The 22,089-nt window shown below is 44.1% G+C and overlaps 1 protein-coding gene across 1 annotated transcript; it reads right to left on the minus strand.

Annotated features, from left to right (window-relative positions):
- Positions 1–312: 312 nt before the first annotated feature.
- Positions 313–21,632, minus strand: plcxd1.2 (phospholipase C, X domain containing 1, tandem duplicate 2). The gene is made up of 6 exons (XM_084197367.1): positions 21,269–21,632; positions 20,884–21,020; positions 11,834–11,962; positions 9,833–9,988; positions 6,788–6,971; positions 313–2,095 (listed from the first exon to the last, which is right to left on the minus strand). The coding sequence occupies exons 1-6, from the start codon at positions 21,390–21,392 to the stop codon at positions 1,818–1,820; spliced, it is 1,008 nt and encodes a 335-aa protein (XP_084053493.1). The 5' UTR covers positions 21,393–21,632; the 3' UTR covers positions 313–1,817.
- Positions 21,633–22,089: the final 457 nt, after the last annotated feature.

Consider the following 22,089-nt stretch of genomic DNA (forward strand, 5'->3'; position numbering starts at 1 on the left):
AGGAGGAACACTGCATGTGTAACATTTGATCTCTTAAAAATGAATATCATCACTGCAAAAAGTAGAATATTCCTGTAAATATTTTACAATCCATAGAAAAAACGAAACAAGAGGTGGACTTTTAATGACTCCCTAAAACAAAATATTGACCTCTTCTACTGTAAGAGTCCTGTTACAGGAATAAGGGGTGTGAGTATAAGAGATAAAGTGCCTTCAGAAAGTATTAATACCCCTTGACTTATTCCACATTTTGTTGCGTTACAGCCGGAATCCAACATGGATTCAATTATTATAATTTTTATATTTTATTTTCACCCATCTAAACACAATACCCCATAATGACAAAGGGAAAACATGTTTTTAGAATTTTTTGAAAATGTATTAAATGAAATATCTCATTCACATTAGTATTCATACCCTGGAGTCAATACATCTTAGAATCACCTTTGGCAGCGATTACAGCTGTGAGTCTTTCTGGGTAAGTCTCTAAGAGCTTTGCACACCTGGATTGTACAATATTTGCACACTTTATTTTGTATTCTTCAAGCTCTGTCAAGTTAGTTGTTGATCATTGCTAGACAGCCATTTTCAAGTCTTGCCGTAGATTTTCAAGCCGATTTAAGTCAAAACTGTATCTAGGCCACTCAGGAACATTCAATGTCGTCTTGGTAAGCAACTCCAGTGTATATTTGGTTTCTGTTTTATGTTACTGTTCTGCTGAAAGGTGAATTTGTCTCCCAGTGTCTGTTGGAAAGCAGACTGAACCAGGTTTTCCTCTAGGATTTTGCCTGTGCTTAGCTCTATTCCGTTTCTTTTTATCCTTACAAACTCCCTAGTCCTTGCCGATGACAAGCATATCCATAACATGATGCAGCCCCCACCATGTTGAAAATATACATAACGCTTTGTATTAAGGACATAGTTCATTTCTTTGCCACATTTTTTTTGCAGTTTTACTTTAGTGCCTTATTGCAAACAGGATGCATGTTTTGGAATATTTGTATTCTGTACAGGCTTCCTTCTTTTCACTCTGTCATTTAGGTTAGTATTGTGGAGTAACTACAATGTTGTTGATCCATCCTCAGTTTTCTCCTATCACAGCCATTAAACTCTGTAACTGTTTTGAAGTCACCATTGGCCTCATGGTGAAATCCCTGAGAGGTTTCCTTCCTCTCCGGCAACTGAGTTAGGAAGGACGCCTGTATCTTTGTAGTGACTGGGTGTATTGATACGCCATCCAAAGTGTAATTAAAAACTTCACCATGCTCAAAGGGATATTCAGTCTGATTTTTTATTTTTACCCATCTACCAATAGGTGCTCTTCTTGTTGGAAAACCTCCTTGGTTTTTGTGGTTGAATCTGTGTTTGAAATTCTTGACTGAGGGACCTTACAGATAATTGTATGTGTGGGGTACAAAGATGAGGTAGTCATTAAACAATTAATGTTAAACACTATTATCGCACAGAGAGTGAGTCCAGACTTGTTAAGCACATTTTTACTCCTGAACTTATTTAGGCTTGCCTAAAAACATAATTCCACTTTGACATTATGGGGTATTGTGTGTAGGCCAGTGACACAAAATCTCAATTTAATCCATTTTAAATTCAGGCAAAACAACAAAATGTGGAAAAAGTCAAGGGGTGTGAATCATTTCTGAAGTATCTAGGTCAGAAGGATTCCCTGTGAAACCAGATAATGACCGGTTGTCCTCCCTCGTAACTTTGCTGCTGTAACAGTTTTCTGTTCTCTTTGAATGACTTATTTTGGACTGAATGACTCCCTAAACCAGATATTTTATTTCTCATCTGTAGTCTAGTCAGTCCTCCTCTGCTTTAAGAGTCCTCTGATCCATCCTCTGCTGCCGTAACAGTTTTCTATTGAGCTTGATGACCAGGGGACAGAAGGGGACAGGTCCTATAAAGTCTCCTGCTATGATGTTGAGGCTGTTAGGGTGTGGTCCGGGGACCTGTTCCTCCAGCCACGCCTTCAGCTCCTTCCAGTTAGCCAGGGTTAGGGTCTGCAGGGACTGACAGGGATGCAGCGCGATGTAGGAGCGATCAGCCGTCAGGTTCAGACCAGACACAAAGAAACCATCTGAACAAAACAAAACATGGATTAAGTCTACACCCTATTCAATCCGTATCACGGAAGTTCAGCGTTACGGCGTGATTGACATTTAAAGATGAGGTTCCTGTGTTAGTGGAGACTGCATTAGCAGTAACGCTAGAGCCAGAGTCTCCGAAAACACTAAACTTCACATTTATCAAATCAAATGTATTTTATCTTAAAATTAAAGCTAAAAAAATTTAAATAATAGGGATTAAAGCCAGATTCAACCAGATCATTAACCGGCGGTAGCTGATATTTTGGCGGTGTCGGAAGTGTAACTGCGTTGGGATCTGACAAATCGGTGAGCAGCTGCTCTTGATCATTGTCACGAAGCCACACCCACCCCACTCTCGTTAGAAGTTCAGAAGGAGAAAGTGTAGGCTATATAGAAATAATTGCGCTCAAATTGAAAAATCATTAAACAAAATGAGGATTTCTAGCATCCTAATGGAGGTGTAGAATACATCTCACATTACAGTGTTCCAACTGGTTAACAAGGCCGCATGGGATTTCAGTTAATGTGACTCCGTGCAGCCAATGGCAACGTCCGCTTTAGGTATAACGCCAGGAGCCGCTTGGGGATTGGACAGCTCTAAGGCAGTTCCACCTCCGACACCGTCAGAACATCAGCTATGTAGATTTCAGCTAAAGCGGATCTGATTGAATAGAGCCCCCATTACATCACTGGTCATACCTCAACTGTTTATTTTACCAATACATCTATGTCACTCCAAGATGGCAGCCAATCAGTCTGTCCGTTTGTATGTCTTATCCTTGACATCTGAGTTAAGAGTTTTTGTTTTAATGACCCTGATCCTGTCTACAGAAACAAAGACTTTTGATGTGAAGGTGGATGCTGTATATAACAACTATTATTTTTAGATCTCCGTCTCTATTTTACGAAATTTGCTTGTACAAATATTTCTGATTGAGAAGGCCTTTGTTTTTCTGCCTCGGGCCGGTCGTGAACTGTAGCCTACAACTTTTTGGAGTTTGCCGAGTCAGGAGCGTCTATCTGCGCGCAAGGCCTGCTATGCGAGCGCAGGTGCTGAAGGCTAGGAGCAGAGAAGCGGTTGCCAGATTGGAAAACCTGATAAGGCTGTGGGAAAATCTACGTCGTCGTACACAACGTCTACTGGTCGTCACCTGTGCTGAAAGACCTCTAAAAGCCAGCATTATGTATCTGTTACTGTGCTTGCTCTATACTCAATGCCATCCTGGATTAAATAGGCTGAATGATCAATGGGTGAGTGAATTATCTTCACCTTTATACAATTTGCAAACACTCCTACAACATCATGTCATTACCACCAGGAACTTGGTCTCTCTCTGCAGCTGCATTTGTACCTCTCTCAAACGCCTACACCTGATGGTTTGACTTTCAAAGTCTTGAATGACTTTCTTTCTGTGTCGAAAGACTCCGCTCGTTTTATTGACAATGGTGCTGGCTCCGCCAAGTCAAAATAAAATTAAGTAAAATTGTATTTGTAACATGCACCGAATACAACAGGTGTAGACCTTACCGTGAAATGCTTTCTTACAAGCACTTAACCAGCAATGCAGTTCAAGAAATAGTTAAGAAAATATTTACTAAATAAACCAAAGTAAAAAATTAAATAGAAAGTAACAAAATAACGTATGTACAGGGGGTACCGAGTCAATGTGCAGGGTTACAGGTTAGTCGAGGTAATTTGTACATGTAGGTAGGGGTAAAGTGACTATACATAGATAATAAACAGAGAGTGGGGGGGGTCAATGTAAATAGTCCGGGTGGCCATTTGATTAATTGTTCAGCAGTCTTATGGCTTCGGGGTAGAAGCTGTTAAGGAGCCTTTTGGACCTAGACTTGGCGCTCCGGTATCGCTTGCTGTGCGGTAGCAGAGAGAACAGTCTATGACTTGGGTGGCTGGAGTCTTTGACAATTTTTAGGGCCTTCCTCTGACACCGCCTGGTATAGAGGTCCTGGATGGCAGGAAGCTTGGCCCCAGTGATGTACTGGGCCGTACGCACTACCCTCTGTAGTGCCTTGCAGTCGGAGGCCGAGCAGTTGCCATACCAGGCGGTGATGCAACCAGTCAGGATGCTCTTGATGGTGCAGCTGTATAACTTTTTGAGGATCTGGAGAACCATGCCAAATCTTTTTAGTCTCCTGAGGGGGAAAAGGTGTTGTCGTGCCCTCTTCACGACTGTCTTGGTGTGTTTGGACCATGATAGTTTGTTGGTGATGTGGACACCAAGGTACTTGAAACTCTCGACCCGCTCCACTACAGCCCCGTCGATGTTAATGGGGGCCTGTTCGGCCCTCCTTTTCCTGTAGTCCACGATCATCTCCTTTGTCTTGGTCACGTTGAGGGAGAGGTTGTTGTCCTGGCACCACACGGCCAGGTCTCTGACCTCCTCCCTATAGGCTGTCTCATCGTTGTCGGTGATCAGGCCTACCACTGTTGTGTCGTCAGCAAACTTAATGATGGTGTTGGAGTCGTGCCTGGCCATGCAGTCATGGGTGAACAGGGAGTACAGGAGGGGACTGAGCACGCACCCCTGAGGGGCCCCCGTGTTGAGGATCAGCATGGCGGATGTGTTGTTACCTACCCTTACCACCTGGGGGCGGCCCGTCAGGAAGTCCAGGATCCAGTTGCAGAGGGAGGTGTTTAGTCCTAGGGTCCTTAGCTTAGTGATGAGCTTGGAGGGCACTATGGTGTTGAACGCTGAGCTGTAGTCAATGAATAGCATTCTCACATAGGTGTTCCTCTTGTCCAGGTGGGAAAGGGCAGTGTGGAGTGCGATTGAGATTGCGTCATCTGTGGATCTGTTGGGGCGGTATGCGAATTGGAGTGGGTCTAGGGTTTCCGGGATGATGGTCATCTGAACACTTCCGTATTGAGCGAGTCACTGGTGCTTCCTGCTTTAGTTTTTGCTTGTAAGCAGGAATCAGGAGGATATAATTATGGTCAGATTTGCCAAATGGAGGGCGAGGGAGAGCTTTGTATGCGTCTCTGTGTGTGGAGTAAAGGTGGTCTAGAATTTCTTTTCCTCTGGTTGCACGTCACACGCTGGTAGAAATTATGTAAAACGGATTTAAGTTTGCCTGCATTAAAGTCCCCGGCGACTAGGAGCGCCGCTTCTGGATGAGCATTTTCTTGTTTGCTTATGGCCTTATACAGCTCGTTGAATGCGGTCTTAGTGCCAGCATTTGATCTGGTGTGCATCCCAAATGGCACCCTATTTCCTATATAGTGCACTACTTTTGACCAGGGCCCAGCCCTGTTTTTCAGTTGGTACAGTGTTATAACTAGGGCGATACAAGCGTTTTAACCACAGATACGGGATATCTAATGGAAAAACATGGTAGGTGTTTTTCTAACCTTGTGGTAACCATTTCTAACATGTGGGTTTGTGCTCCATACTGTATATGCTATGCAGATGTCGGCTAAAGCGGATCTCATTGAATAGAGCCCTAAATGTCATTTAAAAAATCATACTGATAAACACAACCTTTAAAAAAATGAAGATGTGTTGTTTGCATATGTCTTCACACCCCAGAGGAAATACTTGGTGGAAGCATCTTTGGCAGCCATTAAAAAAAATTAAAATAATGTATGCTCTGGATAAGAGCGTCTGCTAAATGACTAAAATGTAAAATGTAAAATGCATTACAGATGAGAATTATTTTAAATAAGATTCTACCAACACAACTCTTAGGGCAACATACTGTCTATCCATAGTTTTTTGTCAGAATTGCTCAGTAGATCTGATCAGGAGATATTGATGGACAGCAATATTCAAACCATTCAGGAACATTTACCACCTCTTGGAAAACCATTCTGGTGTCTTTGGCATACATTTTCTTGTAATTGTCCTGCTGAAAAATGCAACTATATTCCAGGGTTAGGTTTACAGAAGACTACGGTGGGTTTTCATTTTAAGTTTTTACCTGGGCTTTGCTCCTTTTCATATTTATCTTGCTCCTGAAACTCCCCAGTCCTGCCGGTGACAAGCATACCCATAACATGATGCTGAAACCACAAAACTTGAGTTGTGCAGTTGGTAGAATCTTATTCCAAAAAGATTCACAGCTGTAATGGCTGCCAAAGGTTCTTCCACCAAGTATTATCTCTTGGAGTGAGAAGACATACGCTATTAAGACATCTTCATTTTTGATTAATTTGGAAAAATATCTAGTAGGTTGTGTAGATCTGTAGGAAATAAATTAATGTAATACTTTTTTGGGATTGAATTCTAAGGCAGCAAAATGTGAAGACTGTGCAAGGGGTGTATAGACTAGGCACTGTAACATGTCTCAACCTCAAAGTCATTTAGTACTTTTACATTTACATTTTAGTCATTTAGCAGACGCTCTTATCCAGAGCGACTTACAGTTAGTGAATACATATATATATTTTTTTTATACTGGCCCCCCGTGGGAATCAAACCCACAACCCTGGCGTTGCAAACGCCATGCTCTATCAACTGAGCTACATCCCTGCCGGCCATTCCCTCCCCTATCCTGGACGACGCTGGGCCAATTGTGCGCCGCCCATGAGTCTCCCGGTCGCGACAGAGCCTGGATTCGAACCAGGATCTCTAGTGGCACAGTTAACACTGCGATGCAGTGCCTTAGACCACTGCGCCACTCAGGAGCACAGTCATAGTCATAGTCTAGGGCTTTTCCCATACCTGGGCGTCCCATGTCTTTCTGCCAGTCCAGATAGCTGACCACCCCGCTGGACGTGTTTTGGTTGGCCCACCAGTAAGGTATCGCTGGCCACAGAGCCTGGTGTCGTGCTGCTGACTGGTCATCATACGACAGCAGCACCTGGTAACCCATTTCCCACAGACCACGCAGGGTCACCACTGACCCCTGGAGGGAGAGGCATAAGGACAGGACTTCTGTTATAGGCTGTGTCTCATTTGGCACCCTATAGCACACTACTTCAGCCCTGGGCAGAGAAAGGATAGCATCCTAGTGATATGTGTAGGTAGTACTGGGCAGCTAGTGATATGTGTAGGTAGTATTGGGCAGCTAGTGATATGTGTAGGTAATACTGGGCAGCTAGTGATATGTGTAGGTAGTATTGGGCAGCTAGTGATATGTGTAGGTAGTATTGGGCAGCTAGTGATATGTGTAGGTAGTATTGGGCAGCTAGTGATATGTGTAGGTAGTATTGGGCAGCTAGTGATATGTGTAGGTAGTATTGGGCAGCTAGTGATATGTGTAGGTAATACTGGGCAGCTAGTGATATGTGTAGGTAGTACTGGGCAGCTAGTGATATGTGTAGGTAGTATTGGGCAGCTAGTGATATGTGTAGGTAGTATTGGGCAGCTAGTGATATGTGTAGGTAGTATTGGGCAGCTAGTGATATGTGTAGGTAATACTGGGAAGCTAGTGATATGTGAAGGTAGTATTGGGCAGCTAGTGATATGTGTAGGTCGTATTGGGCAGCTAGTGATATGTGTAGGTAGTATTGGGCAGCTAGTGATATGTGTAGGTAATACTGGGAAGCTAGTGATATGTGAAGGTAGTATTGGGCAGCTAGTGATATGTGTAGGTCGTATTGGGCAGCTAGTGATATGTGTAGGTAGTATTGGGCAGCTAGTGATATGTGTAGGTAGTACTGGGCAGCTAGTGATATGTGTAGGTAGTATTGGGCAGCTAGTGATATGTGTAGGTAGTATTGGGCAGCTAGTGATATGTGTAGGTAGTACTGGGCAGCTAATGATATGTGTAGGTAGTACTGGGCAGCTAGTGATATGTGTAGGTAGTACTGGGCAGCTAGTGATATGTGTAGGTAGTACTGGGCAGCTAGTGATATGTGTAGGTAGTATTGGGCAGCTAGTGATATGTGTAGGTAGTACTGGGCAGCTAGTGATATGTGTAGGTAGTATTGGGCAGCTAGTGATATGTGTAGGTAGTACTGGGCAGCTAGTGATATGTGTAGGTAGTATTGGGCAGCTAGTGATATGTATAGGTAGTATTGGGCAGCTAGTGATATGTGTAGGTAGTACTGGGCAGCTAGTGATATGTGTAGGTAGTATTGGGCAGCTAGTGATATGTGTAGGTAGTATTGGGCAGCTAGTGATATGTGTAGGTAGTATTGGGCAGCTAGTGATATGTGAAGGTAGTATTGGGCAGCTAGTGATATGTGTAGGTAGTACTGGGCAGCTAGTGATATGTGTAGGTAGTATTGGGCAGCTAGTGATATGTGTAGGTAGTATTGGGCAGCTAGTGATATGTGTAGGTAGTACTGGGCAGCTAGTGATATGTGTAGGTAGTACTGGGCAGCTAGTGATATGTGTAGGTAATACTGGGCAGCTAGTGATATGTGTAGGTAATACTGGGCAGCTAGTGATATGTGTAGGTAATACTGGGCAGCTAGTGATATGTGTAGGTAGTATTGGGCAGCTAGTGATATGTGTAGGTAGTATTGGGCAGCTAGTGATATGTGTAGGTAGTATTGGGCAGCTAGTGATATGTGTAGGTAGTATTGGGCAGCTAGTGATATGTGTAGGTAGTACTGGGCAGCTAGTGATATGTGTAGGTAGTACTGGGCAGCTAGTGATATGTGTAGGTAGTATTGGGCAGCTAGTGATATGTGTAGGTAGTATTGGGCAGCTAGTGATATGTGAAAGTAGTATTGGGCAGCTAGTGATATGTGTAGGTAATACTGGGCAGCTAGTGATATGTGTAGGTAGTACTGGGCAGCTAGTGATATGTGTAGGTAGTATTGGGCAGCTAGTGATATGTGTAGGTAGTATTGGGCAGCTAGTGATATGTGTAGGTAGTATTGGGCAGCTAGTGATATGTGTAGGTAGTATTGGGCAGCTAGTGATATGTGTAGGTAATACTGGGCAGCTAGTGATATGTGTAGGTAATACTGGGCAGCTAGTGATATGTGTAGGTAGTATTGGGCAGCTAGTGATATGTTTAGGTAGTACTGGGCAGCTAGTGATATGTGTAGGTAGTATTGGGCAGCTAGTGATATGTGTAGGTAGTATTGGGCAGCTAGTGATATGTGTAGGTAGTATTGGGCAGCTAGTGATATGTGTAGGTAGTATTGGGCAGCTAGTGATATGTGTAGGTAGTACTGGGCAGCTAGTGATATGTGTAGGTAGTATTGGGCAGCTAGTGATATGTGTAGGTAATACTGGGCAGCTAGTGATATGTGTAGGTAGTACTGGGCAGCTAGTGATATGTGTAGGTAGTATTGGGCAGCTAGTGATATGTGTAGGTAGTACTGGGCAGCTAGTGATATGTGTAGGTAGTATTGGGCAGCTAGTGATATGTGTAGGTAGTATTGGGCAGCTAGTGATATGTGTAGGTAGTATTGGGCAGCTAGTGATATGTGTAGGTAGTATTGGGCAGCTAGTGATATGTGTAGGTAGTACTGGGCAGCTAGTGATATGTGTAGGTAGTATTGGGCAGCTAGTGATATGTGTAGGTAGTATTGGGCAGCTAGTGATATGTGTAGGTAGTATTGGGCAGCTAGTGATATGTGTAGGTAGTACTGGGCAGCTAGTGATATGTGAAGGTAGTATTGGGCAGCTAGTGAAGCCTTCTCTCATGCTGAACATGAACATTAACTTCATTTACTGAAGAAATACAGTATTTTCAATAAAGCAATCCAATTCTATAGAGACCTACTGGTAATTATTAGCAAAAATGTTGTAACTGCATCAGTCTTTTCAGCTATTGACTACAGTAATATAAATAACGAAGCTTACCTTGCAAGGACAGAGTTTAGACCCAAAGATTTTCTTCAGTGAGAAAATGAAATGTTCATGTAGTTTTTCGTCGAGTCCTTCAAAGTGACTGCATGCTAGGATGACAACCTCCTTGGAGTGAGACTCCAGCCACAATGCTACGGCCCTCAGAGTTTCCTGTACAGCCACCAGACAGGAAATACTAAATATATGAGAAATGATCCTCCCAATATTGCGTATTCTTTTTAGAGAGATCTTCTCTCTTCTGTTTCTACTTGGTCTTTGGGGTTTTTATTTTATTTATTTATTTCACCTTTATTTAATCAGGTAAGCCAGTTGAGAACAAGTTCTCATTTACAACTGCGACCTGGCCAAGATAAAGCAAAGCAGTGCGATAAAAACAACAACACAGAGTTACATATGGGGTAAAACAAAACATACAGTCAATAACACAATAGAAAATCTATATACAGTGTGTGCAAATGTAGTAAGTTATGGAGGTAAGGCAATAAATAGGCCATAGTGCAAAATAATTACAATTTAGTATTAACACTGGAATGATAGATGTGCAGAAAATGATGTGCAAATAGAGATACTGGGGTGCAAATGAGCAAAATAAATAACAATATGGGGATGAGGTAGTTGGGTGGGCTAATTTCAGATGGGCTGTGTACAGGTGCAGTGATCGGTAAGCTGCTCTGACAACTGATGCTTAAAGTTAGTGAGGGAGATAAGAGTCTCCAGCTTCAAAGATTTAGGCTGGGTTCCTATAAAGCACTTTGTTTAGACTGGTTTCCTATAAAGCACTTTGTTTAGGCTGGTTTCCTATAAAGCACTTTGTTTAGACTGGTTTCCTATAAAGCACTTTGTTTAGGCTGGTTTCCTATAAAGCACTTTGTTTAGACTGGTTTCCTATAAAGCACTTTGTTTAGGCTGGTTTCCTATAAAGCACTTTGTTTAGACTGGTTTCCTATAAAGCACTTTGTTTAGACTGGTTTCCTATAAAGCTCTTTGTTTAGGCTGGTTTCCTATAAAGCACTTTGTTTAGGCTGGTTTCCTATAAAGCACTTTGTTTAGACTGGTTTCCTATAAAGCACTTTGTTTAGGCTGGTTTCCTATAAAGCACTTTGTTTAGGCTGGTTTCCTATAAAGCACTTTGTTTAGGCTGGTTTCCTATAAAGCACTTTGTTTAGGCTGGTTTCCTATAAAGCACTTTGTTTAGGCTGGTTTCCTATAAAGCACTTTGTTTAGGCTGGTTTCCTATAAAGCACTTTGTTTAGGCTGGTTTCCTATAAAGCACTTTGTTTAGGCTGGTTTCCTATAAAGCACTTTGTTTAGGCTGGTTTCCTATAAAGCACTTTGTTTAGGCTGGTTTCCTATAAAGCACTTTGTTTAGGCTGGTTTCCTATAAAGCACTTTGTTTAGGCTGGTTTCCTATAAAGCACTTTGTTTAGGCTGGTTTCCTATAAAGCACTTTGTTTAGGCTGGTTTCCTATAAAGCACTTTGTTTAGGCTGGTTTCCTATAAAGCACTTTGTTTAGGCTGGTTTCCTATAAAGCACTTTGTTTAGACTGGTTTCCTATAAAGCACTTTGTTTAGGCTGGTTTCCTATAAAGCACTTTGTTTAGACTGGTTTCCTATAAAGCACTTTGTTTAGGCTGGTTTCCTATAAAGCACTTTGTTTAGGCTGGTTTCCTATAAAGCACTTTGTTTAGGCTGGTTTCCTATAAAGCACTTTGTTTAGGCTGGTTTCCTATAAAGCACTTTGTTTAGGCTGGTTTCCTATAAAGCACTTTGTTTAGGCTGGTTTCCTATAAAGCACTTTGTTTAGGCTGGTTTCCTATAAAGCACTTTGTTTAGGCTGGTTTCCTATAAAGCACTTTGTTTAGGCTGGTTTCCTATAAAGCACTTTGTTTAGACTGGTTTCCTATAAAGCACTTTGTTTAGGCTGGTTTCCTATAAAGCACTTTGTTTAGGCTGGTTTCCTATAAAGCAGGTAGACCTAGTATTCCTTCTACTCACCATCACTGTCAGATGAGTGTAAATGACGTGTGTAAAATACAGTTCGTTGGACGGGTCGTACGGTTTGTGGGCGATTCTGAGGTCGAAGTATCGAATCCCCTTTGAAAGCTGCTCCACAATATCTTTCTCCTGTTTGAAGGGAAAAAAGAAAACACATTATTTTATGGCAGGAAGAAAGACAAAACGTAGTATTTAAACTGAATTCAGTTTTCTCCGTTTTCTTTTTCTTGGTTTAGGATTTGTTTCTGTTTTTTACTCTCAATAGTACAATTATTCATATAGAAACAACGACAATTGATGTTCTGACTCCATTTCAACGCTTAAATCACACCATAAGACCATTTTTTTGGTCTGGGAAAAAAAACTAAAATTTTGATTTTTTTGTGTAATTCCCCTTTAATTGTGCATCTTGCAAGAGAGGAGAGAGTGTTGGTCTGGAGAGGAGAGTGTTGGTCTGGAGAGGAGAGTGTTGGTCTGGAGAGGAGAGTGTTGGTCTGGAGAGGAGAGAGTGTTGGAGAGTGCTGGAGAGGAGAGAGTGTTGGAGAGTGCTGGAGAGGAGAGAGTGTTGGTCTGAAGAGGAGAGAGTTGGTCTGGAGAGGAGAGAGTTGGTCTGGAGAGGAGAGAGTTGGTCTGGAGAGGAGAGTGTTGGTCTGGAGAGGAGAGTGTTGGTCTGGAGAGGAGAGAGTTGGTCTGGAGAGGAGAGTGTTGGTCTGGAGAGGAGAGTGTTGGTCTGGAGAGGAGAGATTGTTGGTCTGGAGAGGAGAGAGTGTTGGTCTGGAGAGGAGAGAGTGTTGGTCTGGAGAGGGAGAGTGTGTTGGTCTGGAGAGGAGAGAGTTTTGGTCTAGAGAGGAGAGAGTTTTGGTCTGGAGAGGAGAGAGTGTTGGTCTGGAGAGGAGAGGGTTGGTCTGGAGAGGAGAGTGTTGGTCTGGAGAGGAGAGAGTTGGTCTGAAGAGGAGAGAGTGTTGGTCTGGAGAGGAGAGTGTTGGTCAGGAGAGGAGAGTGTTGGTCAGGAGAGGAGAGTGTGTTGGGGAGTTTTGGAGAGGAGAGAGTGTTGGAGAGTGCTGGAGAGGAGAGAGTGTTGGTCTGAAGAGGAGAGAGTTGGTCTGGAGAGGAGAGAGTTGGTCTGGAGAGGAGAGTGTTGGTCTGGAGAGGAGAGAGTGTTGGTCTGGAGAGGAGAGAGTTGGTCTGGAGGGGAGAGAGTTGGTCTGGAGAGGGAGACTGTTGGTCTGGAGAGGGAGACTGTTGGTCTGGAGAGGAGAGAGTTGGTCTGGAGAGGAGAGAGTTGGTCTGGAGAGGAGAGTGTTGGTCTGGAGAGGAGAGAGTTGGTCTGGAGAGGAGAGAGTGTTGGTCTGGAGAGGAGAGAGTGTTGGTCTGGAGAGGGAGAGTGTGTTGGTCTGGAGAGGAGAGAGTTGGTCTGGAGAGGAGAGAGTGTTGGTCTGGAGAGGAGAGAGTGTTGGTCTGGAGAGGGAGAGTGTGTTGGTCTGGAGAGGAGAGAGTTTTGGTCTGGAGAGGAAAGAGTTTTGGTCTGGAGAGGAGAGAGTAGATCTGGAGAGGAGAGTGTTGGTCTGGAGAGGAGCGAGTTGGTCTGGAGAGGAGCGAGTTGGTCTGGAGAGGAGAGAGTTGGTCTGGAGAGGAGAGGAGAGAGTTGGTCTGGAGAGGAGAGAGTTAGTCTGGAGAGGAGAGAGTTGGTCTGGAGAGGAGAGAGTGTTGGTCTGGAGAGGAGAGAGTTGGTCTGGAGAGGAGAGAGTGTTGGTCTGGAGAGGAGAGAGAGTTGGTCTGGAGAGGAGAGAGTGTTGGTCTGGAGAGGAGAGAGTGTTGGTCTGGAGAGGAGAGAGTGTTGGTCTGAAGAGGAGAGAGTTGGTCTGGAGAGGAGAGTGTTGGTCTGGAGAGGAGAGAGTTGGTCTGGAGAGGAGAGAGTGTTGGTCTGGAGAGGAGAGAGTGTTGGTCTGGAGAGGGAGAGTGTGTTGGTCTGGAGAGGAGAGAGTTTTGGTCTGGAGAGGAAAGAGTTTTGGTCTGGAGAGGAGAGAGTAGATCTGGAGAGGAGAGTGTTGGTCTGGAGAGGAGCGAGTTGGTCTGGAGAGGAGCGAGTTGGTCTGGAGAGGAGAGAGTTGGTCTGGAGAGGAGAGGAGAGAGTTGGTCTGGAGAGGAGAGAGTTAGTCTGGAGAGGAGAGAGTTGGTCTGGAGAGGAGAGAGTGTTGGTCTGGAGAGGAGAGAGTTGGTCTGGAGAGGAGAGAGTGTTGGTCTGGAGAGGAGAGAGAGTTGGTCTGGAGAGGAGAGAGTGTTGGTCTGGAGAGGAGAGAGTGTTGGTCTGGAGAGGAGAGAGTGTTGGTCTGGAGAGGAGAGAGTGTTGGTCTGGAGAGGAGAGTGTGTTGGTCTGGAGAGGAGAGTGTGTTGGTCTGGAGAGGAGAGTGTTGGTCTGGAGAGGAGAGAGTTGGTCTGGAGAGGAGAGTGTGTTGGTCTGGAGAGGAGAGTGTGTTGGTCTAGCGATGTTTCTGCTGCTCAGACACCGGTAGGACTGCCGACAGTACTTAGCACCTCTGAACAGTGTGGGCAGTCAATCTCTTTTGTGTTCACACAGCAAAGACCTTGGAAGTCGTCAGCCACTCAGCCTTGTTAAAATACTCCAAACCAGAAGGTGGCAGTAGCGTTGTTTGGCAATGCATATCCGTGCGTATTACTTATGGTCTAGATTCCCAGCTATCTGCACTAATGTTGTTATTTGTAGAAAGCCCTTGTTGATACAAGCCAGATGGCCACAGCTAGTTAACTACCTAGCAAAATGACGAAGAAACAATTTAATTTACTCTCCATAATCCCATACTGCCAATGCCAGACCTTAGCTAAATGTTTAGCTAGCTAGCACAACAAAGCTAACTAGCTAAGGACACTGCACTAACTCGGCAACTAACACAGGCAGCTGTTTCATGGAAACTAGCTAATCCATTGTAATTTAATCATAATGCTAGCTTGGAGGAAGAATTCAGTGTGCATTTACAATCCCATAGTTTACATTGCATTTGAAGTGTGACTGGCTCATCCGTCGGTGTACGGACAAAATGCCCTCTTTGTCCCTTTTTTTTGTTGGCTCCCCCCACGTGGGGGTTCGTACTCTCTGATTGGCTCAAAGCCAAGTTGTTGGTCACTGATGAGCAGTAGAATCTGAAGGTTCGTCGCTACCGGGTCAGCATGCAGGAGGTACCAATGATCAAAGGGCCCCACCCCGGTCGGTAATTCGACCATGATTACTACAAGTTTAGATAGCTGGCTGCAATACTAACTTACCAATCAAAAATAAAATTGCTGACATGGGCTAATTAAGTGACTGCAGATGCACAACCACATAACTCTCAACAGTAAATTGAGACCCCGACTGAGTTCCTAAAGAAAATGTTTATATATACACTGAATAAAAATATAAACGCAACATGTAAAGTGTTTGTCCAATGTTTCATGAGCTGAAATAAAAGAGCCCAGCAATGTTCCATACGCACAAAAAGCTTATTTCTCTCAAATGTTGTGCACACATTTGTTTACATCCCTGTTAGTGAGCATTTCTCCTTTGCCAAGATAATCCATCCACCTGACAGGTGTGGCATATCAAGAAGCTGATTAAACAGCATGATCATTACACAGGTGCACCTTGTGCTGGGGACAATAAAAGGCCACTCTAAAATGTGCAGTTTTGTCGCACAACACTATGCCACAGATGTCTCAAGTTTTCAGGGAGTGTGCATTTGGCATGCTGACTGCAGGAATGTCCACCAGAGCTGTTGCCAGAGACTTTAATGTTAATTTCTCTACCATAAGCTGCCTCCGTTGTTTTAGAGTATTTGGCAGGACGTCCAACTGGCCTCACAACCGCAGACCACATGTAACCACGCCAGCCCAGGACGACAGCGTGTTCCAGTTCCCGCCAATATCCAGCAACTTCGCACAGCCAGTGAAGAAGAGTGGGACAACATTCCACAGGCCACAACAGCCTGATCAACTCTATGCGAAGGAGACGTGTCCGTTGCATGAGGCAAATGGTGGTTACACCAGATACTGACTGGTTTTCTGATCCACGCCCCTACCTGGGGGCCATGCCAGTTGCCCATCCCTGGTGTAGATGAAGGGGAGGAGACAGGTTAAATAAGGATTTTTAAGCCTTGAGACATGGATTGTGTATGTGTGCCATTCAGAGGGTGAATGGGCAAGACAAAATATTTAAGTGCCTTTGAACGGGGTATGGTAGTAGGTGCCAGGCTCATCGGTTTGTGTCATGAACTGCAACACTGCTGGGTTTTTCACACTCAACAGTTTCCTGTGTGTATCAAGAATGGTCCACCACCCAAAGGACATCCAGCCAACTTGACACAACTGTGGGAAGCATTGGAGTCAACATGGGCCAGCATCCCTGTGGAACGCTTTTGACACCTTGACGAATTGAGGCTGTTCTGAAGGCAAAAGGAGGTGCAACTCAATATTAGGAAGGTGTTCTGAATGTTTGGTATCAAATCCTCTGTAGCTCAGCTGGTAGAGCACGGCGCTTGTAACGCCAAGGTAGTGGGTTCGATCCCCGGGACCACCCATACACAAAATAAATATATGTATGCACGCATCACTGTAAGTCGCTTTGGATAAAAGCGTCTGCTAAATGGCATATTTATTTATTTTTTATTTAAATCAAATGTTATTTGCCACATGCGCCGAATACAACAGGTGTAGACATTATAGTGAAATGCTTCCTTACAAGCCCTTAACCAACAATGCAGTTTTAAGAAAAGAAAAAATAGACAAGTAAAAAATTGAAAATAGCAAATAATTAAAGAGCAGCAGTAAAATAAAATAACAGTAGGGAGGCTATATATACAGGGTACCGGTACAGAATCAATGTGCGGGGGCACCGGTTAGTCGAGGTAATTGAGGTAATATGTACATGTGGGTAGAGTTAAAGTGACTAGGCATAAATAATTAACAGAGTAGCAGCAGCGTAAAAGAGGGGGGTGGGGTGGCAATGCAAATAGTCTGGGTAGCCATGATTAGCTGTTCAGGAGTCTTATGGCTTGGGGGTAGAAGCTGTTAAGAAGCCTTTTGGACCTAGACTTGGCGCTCCGGTACCGCTTGCCGTGCGGTAGCAGAGAGAACAGTCTATGTCCTGGATGGCAGGAAGCTTGGCTCCAGTGATGTACTGGGCCGTACGCACTACCCTCTGTAGTGCCTTGCAGTCGGGGGCCGAGCAGTTGCCATACCAGGCGGTGATGCAACCAGTCAGGATGATCTCGATGGTGCAGCTGTATAACTTTTTGAGGATCTGAGGACCCATGCCAAATCTTTTCAGTCTCCTGAGGGGGAAAGGCTTTTTCGTGCCCTCTTCACGTCTTGGTGTGTTTGGACCATGATAGGTCCTTAGTGATGTGGACACCAAGAAACTTGAAGCTCTCAACCTGTTCCACTACAGCCCCGTCGATGATAATGGGTGCGTGCTCAGTCCTCTTTTTTTCTCCTGTAGTCCACAATCAACTCCTTTGTCTTGATCACATTGAGGGAGAGGTTGTTGTCCTGGCACCACACGGCCAGGTCTCTGACCTCCTCCCTATAGGCTGTCTCATCGTTGTCGGTGATCAGGCCTACCACTGTTGTGTCGTCGGCAAACTTAATGATGGTGTTGGAGTCGTGCTGAGGATCAGCGTGACAGATGTGTTTTTACCTACCCTTACCACCTGGGGGCGGCCCATCAGGAAGTCCAGGATCCAGTTGCAGAGGGAGGTGTTTAGTCCCAGGGTCCTTAGCTTAGTGATGAGCTTTGTGGGCACTATGGTGTTGAATGTTGAGCTGTAGTCAATGAATAGCATTCTCACGTAGGTGTTCCTCTTGTCCAGGTGGCAAAGGGCAGTGTGGAGTGCAATAGAGATTGCATCATCTGTGGATCTGTTGGGGCGGCATGCAAATTGGAGTGGGTCTAGGGTTTCTGGGATAATGGTGTTGATGTGAGCCATGACCAGCCTTTCAAAGCACTTCATGGCTACAGACGTGAGTGTAGTCATTTAGGCAGGTTATCTTGGTGTCCTTGGGCACAGGGACTATGGTGGTCTGCTTGAAACATGTTGGTATTACAGACTCAGTCAGGGAGAGGTTGAAAATGTCAGTGAAGACACTTGCCATATCCTCAGTGTATATTGCCCTGTACAGCCCTACCTATGGATCTTGGGTCAATAAAATGGGATGAGTTTGCACAGTTGTGTTCTGTGAGTGTCACTGAGGTAGTTTCTAGATTCACCAATATACCAGATACATAGCCACAGGTTTACTGACATGGCGAGCAAAGTAATGGAGCATATACTGTATGTGTTTAGTGTTCCTACTCCATGACTGTCAGGACTAATGAAAACAAGATGTGCATTCGGAAAGTATTTTTTTTCATTAAATGCACTATGCATTATGTGGGTTGGATACTGTAATAACACATAATTAAACAATGAATACAAGTCCCATGATGGTAGTGACAGTCCATTACAGTGAAGACTGAAGAAACACACACAGGCACAGACACACATGATAACACACGTACAGTACACATGGATGTTGTGTTGTAGATATGTGGTAGTAGAGTAGTGGCCTGAGGGAACACACTTAATGTGTTGTAGATATGTGGTAGTGGAGTTATGTTATGAAATGTAATGTCATGTAATATTTTAAATTGTATATACCTGCCTTAATGATGCTGGACCCCAGGAAGAGTAGCTGCTACCTTGGCAGGAACTAATGGGGATCCATAATAAACCCCAGGAAGAGTAGCTGCTGCCTTGGCAGGATCTAATGGGGATCCATAATAAACCCCAGGAAGAGTAGCTGCTGCCTTGGCAGGAACTAATGGGGATCCATAATAAACCCCAGGAAGAGTAGCTGCTGCCTTGGCAGGAACTAATGGGGATCCATAATAAACCCCAGGAAGAGTAGCTGCTGCCTTGGCAGGAACTAATGGGGATCCTTAATAAACCCCAGGAAGAGTAGCTGCTGCCTTGGCAGGAACTAATGGGGATCCATAATAAACCCCAGGAAGAGTAGCTGCTGCCTTGGCAGGATCTAATGGGGATCCATAATAAACCCCAGGAAGAGTAGCTGCTGCCTTGGCAGGAACTAATGGGGATCCATAATAAACCCCAGGAAGAGTAGCTGCTGCCTTGACAGGAACTAATGGGGATCCATAATAAACCCCAGGAAGAGTAGCTACTGCCTTGGCAGGAACTAATGGGGATCCATAATAAACCCCAGGAAGAGTAGCTGCTGCCTTGGCAGGAACTAATGGGGATCCATAATAAACCCCAGGAAGAGCAGCTGCTGCCTTGGCAGGAACTAATGGGGATCCATAATAAACCCCAGGAAGAGTAGCTGCTGCCTTGGCAGGAACTAATGGGGATCCATAATAAACCCCAGGAAGAGTAGCTGCTGCCTTGGCAGGAACTAATGGGGATCCATAATAAATACAAATCCTGCAGATCACTTATTAACCATCATTTATTCACTTTAATAAAATATTTCAGTTGTTGTGTAAATGACATTTGTTTTATTTGATGACTTTATTATTTTATTCAAAGTCATCATCTCATCTCTATAGAGCTGCTGTCTGACTAAATCACTATTTTAGTAGTTCTTCAAAGTAAATAAGGCAGACTTTTCTGACTGCTGAATACCAACTATCAATCACTTAGAACATGTATTTTCTGGTAGAGATACATCGCCAAGCAGCAGCTGCTCTCTATATCCCCTCGCATTCTTCTCTCTTCCATAGCAGTCATAAAAGAAACACGGACCGGACAAGTAGATGCGCAATGGATTATGGTCCATTGTAGTTAATTACCACGTTTTATGGCTTAACTATGTAGAATATTGGCCTGTTGGAAACTACAACTCCATACTACATCTCACAGTTCAGGCTGGATCTGATTTATTTCTAGAGGAACCGTGCAATGTGGCATTGAGCTCACACAAAAAATTAGATTGAAATGGATTTCAAATTATTTAAAAATCGGTCAATTAGTTGTTTAAAAGACAAAAAATTACCAACATTTGGGTTAATCGCTCAGCACTACCCGCAACACACACCCTCCTCCCATCCCAACCACTGTCCCCTACGAAACACAAAAACGTTGCTTTTAGCAGCAGAGTCCCCAGCAGGGAGGGCTTTCTGCCACGCTCGCATTACAAAAGAAAAAGGAAATCCCTGCAACTCCTCCGGGAACCACGGGAGGGCCTCGTGAAAACCAGAGCAGGGACAGAGGGAGGGAAGGGCCGAAATGGAGGGAGTAGAGATGGAGAGAGAGAGAGAGAGAAGAGAGGGGGAGTGTGTGTGTGAGAGAGAGAGAGAGAGACAAGGAGGGTGAGAAAATCCCAAAACAACTGGCCATTCCACCTGGGCAGGAGAGTACAGTTTCTCTCTTGCCTGGTCTTAAGGAAGTCTTAAATTAGCAGAAGTCCAAATGATGTATGCATGGTTTACTGGACTCCTAGGCTTGAGAAGACAGACAGGCAGGCAGACTGTGTCGCAGATACTTTAAGTTATAAACCACCGTGTGATAAGTTTGTCCAGCGAGAGGAAGTGAGTGATGTGAGAACGATGCCACCACAACTCTGTGGCAACCTACTCTCAGCCCTGTATGTCTCAACCAACCCCCATCTTAACTTTACCGCTTACCCCGTGGCACACGGTTCAACTTCTTGTGACTCCAACTCAACCTGTCATTCTAATCTGTACCTAAATTCTATTAGGGCCAGAGTCCAGTTGTGACATTATTCCAAAATTGTTATCAGTTTCAATGTGGGCCTTTTATTTTGAAGGCAAACCGCCGATTCCGCTGTTGTTGCTCAAGCTAATGTTCCTCACAAACACACACGTCCATTTAGGTCTCAGACCAGAAGATGGCTCTATAGTTCATCCTGTGCTCACCCTAGCTAGCCATTAGTCGCTAGTTTCCGTCTATTCAAAGCCTCCGGGCTAACCTGTGTTTGTGTTTTAGTTTATTTACAACAGGCCTGTACCTGTGTGGTAGACCACCTGTATAGGCCTGTACCTGTGTGGTAGACCACCTGTAGATGGCAGGTCTGGTGAGACAGTAGAAGAGACCATCCAGGACTCGAAAGGTGTCGGACTCGGAGCGGATCAGAGGAGAGTTGATGTCCAGGCAGTAACTCATAGCGTCATGACTTCCTAGATAGGGATGAATGAAAAATACTCTAATTTGTTTTGTAATTAAATTATAATTGTAAGGATGGTTATGTAATCATGATTAGGCTACAGAGTGGGAAGAATGGCTCTTTAGACAAATGAGTTAGGCTACTGAAGATTAGAAAGCCTATCGCAAATTGGCAAGCTGTCAACGTGAAAGAGAGAGCAGTGTGGACGTTTAATTAATTAATTTGAACATTTACAGTTTGCATGCAGTTGTATAAAGTTACCTGGTATGGCGAGACTTGAAAGAGGCACATCCCACAGCTCCTCTGGCAGACTTGACATCCAGTCCTCATAATTCTGCTTATCCTCATTAGAATCCATTGGAACTTCAGTTGACACCGCATTCATTCATGCATGTGTCCGTGTCAGTGCGCTGCTGTCCACCGAAGTTCCCACACTGACATGCACAAGTCGAAACCCAGTGGTTTTCTACTCATGACAGCACTTTTAATCGCAAATAACTCCCATCGGTTCCTCTATCAGTTGCAGACAGAAACTCTCAAACCGATATAGTTACATCTCTATAATGTGGGAAATTCACCAAAGGTTACATTTCCTGGTTTACCGATCGGCTATTGTGTTTGCGCTGGACCGTAAAAAAAAAAAAAAAAAGCCTTTACTTGTTCTGACTGACTCTGGATCAGCTGTCACTAGCCTTGCCTTAAAACTGAGCGTTAATCCAAACAACAGAACTGGCTCTAGATCCGTTAGTAAGAGGTCGCCGGTTCTCTTGTCGCTCCACCTCTGTCACTCCCCAGAGTGTCTAAAAAGTTATTTTTCCACGAAATGGCGAAGAAAAAGTAATTTCAAATCATCAACATACAGATATGGATTGACTTATGCGAGTGTTTATAATTTGCCATTTCAACTTTTCATTCTACAGTATTGTGCGTATCAAATATTCCTGTAGTAAATAATACTTTTAGGTCTATAAAATGTGGGATCCATAAATTGGTCTGATACAATCACACTCAAGTCCAGGTAATGTCATCAGTCATATCTGTTATGTACACAGACAGTAATACTAGCCCAAGAGAACAAAATT

Source organism: Coregonus lavaretus (genome assembly GCF_964263955.1).
Source record: "Coregonus lavaretus genome assembly, contig: HAP1_SCAFFOLD_2047, whole genome shotgun sequence".
Taxonomy (NCBI): domain Eukaryota; kingdom Metazoa; phylum Chordata; class Actinopteri; order Salmoniformes; family Salmonidae; genus Coregonus; species Coregonus lavaretus.